The sequence below is a fragment of the Epinephelus moara genome, chromosome 14, assembly GCF_006386435.1.
Source record: "Epinephelus moara isolate mb chromosome 14, YSFRI_EMoa_1.0, whole genome shotgun sequence".
Classification (NCBI taxonomy): Eukaryota; Metazoa; Chordata; class Actinopteri; order Perciformes; family Serranidae; genus Epinephelus; species Epinephelus moara.
In genome coordinates, this window is record NC_065519.1 from 15,977,198 (window position 1) to 15,981,990 (window position 4,793).

At 40.8% G+C, this 4,793-nt stretch overlaps 1 protein-coding gene across 1 annotated transcript; it reads right to left on the minus strand.

The window, feature by feature from the left end:
• Positions 1–1,339: 1,339 nt before the first annotated feature.
• LOC126401172 (G-protein coupled receptor 4-like) lies at positions 1,340–2,137 on the minus strand. The gene has a single exon (XM_050062286.1). It carries the CDS (start codon positions 2,135–2,137, stop codon positions 1,340–1,342), a length of 798 nt encoding a protein of 265 aa, XP_049918243.1.
• Between the last annotated feature and the right edge of the window lie 2,656 nt (positions 2,138–4,793).

Genomic DNA, 4,793 nt, shown 5'->3' on the forward strand with positions numbered 1-4,793 from the left:
TCCATTGTCCAATAGGAAATGTAGAATACTCAAAAGTACTTTAAAAGTGCTTGAGTTACTTTTCTCAGGGAGTAACGTTGGAAGTACTTTTAAAGTAATTGAGTTACTTTACTCAGGGAGTAACGCAGTAAAGTAACTGGTTACTTTTTTAGAAAGTAACGCAGTAACTTATTTTGATTACTTTTAAAGTAACCCTTACCCAACACTGGTCAAATCTAAGTATGACGCTGAATAAATTAGACTGTGTGGACCTTGAACTAATGACTATGGAGAAATCTGGACCCCATGGCTGGACCAGTTGGGAACCACTGACTTAAATGATTATGAAAATAGTTGTAAATTAATTTCCTAATAATCACCTTATAGTCAGCTGCACTTGTGTGTTTTCATGAGGTTCGTTTGCAAAAATCTTAATTTGTAATCTATTTAGTAACTTAATAATAAACACTTGTAATGGAATAAAGGTACAATATTTTCCCTCTGAAGTGCAATGGAGTAGAAGTAGTGGCAAGAAATTAAAATACTAATGTACAATGGTCAATTAAAAGTAAAAGCACTGGTCAGCAGAGGGACACCACAGTAACTGAAATTAGAGTAATTAGGATCAGTGGACAAAGACATAGTATTTTTTTAGCCTTGGATTACTTTAATTCGTGATTTAAAATTGATTATATTATATTCATACATTTTCTAAATGTTCCTCAAACATAAAACGTATTTCTCCCTTGCGTTGGACAACAATTTGTGGACGGTGAAAAGCAGATGTTTATCTCTTATTTTGGTAAGAGTGCTCTCAACCACTCATAAAATTTTCTCTTACCTAAGAGAAAAGGAAAATTAAGAAAACGCAGGTGAATTCCAGAATTCAATAGGCACTAACAAAAATAAGAACAAACAGAGAAAATCTGCTCATATATCATTTCTTGCATGAGATCCGTGTACCTATGGGCATGTAAGGACTGTGTTCAGAAAGATTTCTGAACCTAATCTTTAATTAATGGAATAATGTAAAAAAAACAAACAAACAAAAAACAAGGCTGTTTTAAACGTCTGCTATTTAAATTAAATAATAAACTATCAGATCAGTCTTTTCCAGAGTCGACCATTGTACATTAGTGTAATAAAAGATATGGTTTGACCAATAAACCATCAACACAGTGGTGTAGGTTTGGTTCAGAAGTGTGTGGGCATAATCAATATAACATCACATTGCATCCGCATAACATTATCAGTAAAAAGGCATCAGTATATGAATGCTTAGATTTGATATTACCTCTTAAAATACACAATCACATAGCAAATTAAGGATGAAAATATAAACAAATAGGTAATTCTATTGTTAGGAAACTGACTCAATTCCATTATTCTTTGTCCATTTCTTCTTAACAAAAACTCCCCGACATTTCTCTACAGCATTCCTGATCTCTCTCTGAGCACTCTCACTGATTAAACAGTATATTATAGGATCCAGGGTACTGTTTATGGTGGTCGTGGCAACTGTGACCAGGTACGGATCTCTGAGGCTTGCGCCCCAGATGCAGGTCCCGGGCTCCAGTATGGCCCTGAGCAGCATGACAATCTGGTAGGGCAAAAACGCCACAATGTAGGTGAGCAGAAGGAAAAACAAAAGCAGTCCCACTTTCCTGCGCTCCTCTGTCAGGATGGAGGTGCTCCGTCGGAGTGACTGCATGATCTGCTGAAAACAGAAGGTCATGATGAAAGTAGGGACCAAAAACCCCAGGGTGACTCGTGTGAGGGTGAGGTCTGCAACTTCTTGTGTCATGGGGATCTGCTCCTCACACAGGTTTCTTGAGGAGAAAGCTTGCAGCGCCCCCGTGTGGTCAAGCAAGATGATGTGGATGGCAATCTCCAAAGCCCAAACAGCAATACTCACAAGTGCTGCTGTCCGCACCTCTCGGACGCGGTGAAAGCGGAGAGGGTAGACCAATGCAAGATAGCGATCAACGGAGATGCAACAAAGGAGGCCTGAGCCGACGTAGAAGCTGTTGTGCATGATCACAGCCACCAAACTGCAGAGGCTACCCAGGGGCCTCTTCAGAGCCAGCTCAATCCACACAGGCAGAGTGATCGTGTAGAGCAGGTCAGAGATGGACAGGTTGACGAGGTAGACCGCCATATTGTTCCCTTTCCTCATCAGAATCCAGGCTACGTACAGAGACAGGCAGTTAGCCGGAAAGCCAACGATAAAGAAAAGAGAATAGACAGTTGGATACATGAGTTTCTCCACCGAGGACTCTACACCGCAGGAAGCAGGTGCACTCATGTTTGTCTGGTTTAGAGGAGCTGTTTCCATCCTGGTGCGCCAGTGTCCAAACCTGAATGGGAATGGAAATGGAGAGCCCTGCTCTGTTGAACTGAGATAAGCCCCGCAATGCAAATGTTTCCTGGTAGAACATGCTGTGCCGTGCTACAAATCAAAATAGCATCCAATGCTTTCATTGTGGCTGTACGCAGCACTGAGAGTTCAAACAAGATCAGTACATACTGTAGATTAAACTACATCTGAATGTTTAGGTGACTAAATGGAAATACTGCGTTGTAAACATGTCTGCTCTGAACCTGTCGGATGTTTTTATTTGAATAATAAAGAGGGAAAATGATCCAACTTTTCTTATAAAAGAAAATATAAAATGACAAACTTTTGTGGCAGAAATTAGATTTATCTTGACCTTTTCAAAGGGGGCGGACTGATCGGCTGTCCAATTCTACTCAGACATTGATTAACAATCTAATATATAATGTATAACAACATCAGTCATGGGGGGCATTTTCTTGCACGATGATTACTTTTACTTTTAATGTATTTTCCATATAATACTTTTCACGTTGTGGTATTGGTACTTTATGCGCTGGGCTTTCCAGGAACAGCATGCATTTGCATATCCTATCAGTCCCTGTTATCAGTGCAGATGTGGTGCAGTGGAGGATTCTGTCAGTTCAGTTGTGTTTCATTAAGTTGAAATTTGGCCGAGCACTGTGCTCCTGAAGCAAGGCAGGCTTTGAAAGACAGCCAGACAGCACGACTACACAAATAGGGATCTGGTTGTTTATATACCACAACAAGAAACTGTTGACACTAAGAAGCCTATCCACTGGGAGGACAGGGAGGCATGGTATTTGGTTTAAGTCATGTTTTAGTCCAGTGTCTTGAGATCACATCTCACCAAATAAAGGCTTGCTGAAACCTCTGGAGTTCCAGTGGAACGTATCCAATCTCTCCTTATAAATGCGATTCACAGATAAGGCAATGTGGGTGTTTTTCCCATTCATTTATTTTTGCACTTTTGACCGTTGCTACAAGTGAATATTAGCTAAATATCCTGGGAAAAGGGAAGGCAGTGTATTTCCACAGTCGAGTCATTCTATGTGGTTTCCAACAGCTTAATATTCACTAGGCTGCACTAAAATACAGTGCACTGTAATACAGACATTTCAACAAATGATGTTACAAGGTGAGCTCATGTTATAGATGTAAACAAAGTAGTGACATAAACCTAGTTTTGCACATTTTAATAACATTGAATCTGTAAGAAAATGAAAATGAAAACCATAGATGGGGGGGGAAAAAATGGACGTAGCTACCGTGACGTCACCCATTATTTTGCAGACTCCCATCTCGAAGCCTCGAGATCGAAATTTAGGCTGTTGTCATTTTGGTTTTGTTGGAGCAAGAAGTGACCATATTTGGGCGAGAGGCTGGTGCTGTGGAGCGACAGGTGGACCTGACTGACAAGCTGTGGACACTGTCGGCAGACAGCCCGTCACTCAAAGCAGCCCTGCCTTTTAACTATACGCAATTAGGCCTAAAACAGAAGATGGCCATTTTAACATGGAGGTCTATGGGGATTGACTGGCTTCTGGAGCCAGCCTCAAGTGGCCATTCAAGGAACTGCAGTTTTGGGCACTTCTGTGTTGGCTTCATTTTTCAACCCTGGAGGCTGTCTCTTGGTCAAAACCTGGTGCCAGCATTTCCCACAATGCATTTCAGCTACTTCAAGTTCAGTTAAAGATTCAGGTGTGTAATTCTTGTGACGACTAACATAGCCTGGAGCCTTCAGCTTACAGCTGAGATGAGGAGCCAGCTACAGCCTGGTAAACTCATTACTTTCTAAATTTCTTTTTCTTTTTTTTTTAAATGTTCAAATTTGTAGTCTTTCAGGCCCGGCCAAAGCTGTCTCAAGTGACAGTCGCTGTCTCAAGTGACAGTCGCTGTCTCAAGCGACTTCACATGTGGATATTTATCAGACTTCACGCAGCTTCCTCTGGAGTCACCAAAGGCTTTGTTTATTTTTCCCACATAATTTCGCAGTACTCCCTAAGAGTTCAAAATAAGCACAGTTCCCCTTATATCAACAAATCTTTTTTTCTTTTTGTCATAGTTTTGGCTACTGTCTCAAGTGACTTCACACAACTCCCTCTGGAGCCACAGTCCAACCTGTTCTCATCCCCAGGCCATCATATGTACAGGCTTTGTCATGTCTCTCTGCTTCTCATATACCATTTAACCACCAAAAATGTATGTATGTATGTATGTATTTTTTTTCACGCCGGAAAACCTGCTAGAAATTGGCTATAGACTTATTTCCCGTTGCCAAAAAATCAGAACTATGTGCAGGACTCAGATGAGTATAGCTTTCTGTGTTTTTCTCTGGTGTGTTACCTTCGACATCATGGACGGGCCAGAAAACAGGTTAGTAAACAATAGAAAGCAGCATGGAGCCTGTGAAATTGTTACGTTGCTTACTTCTTTTTTGTATCATTACTTGTTCAGT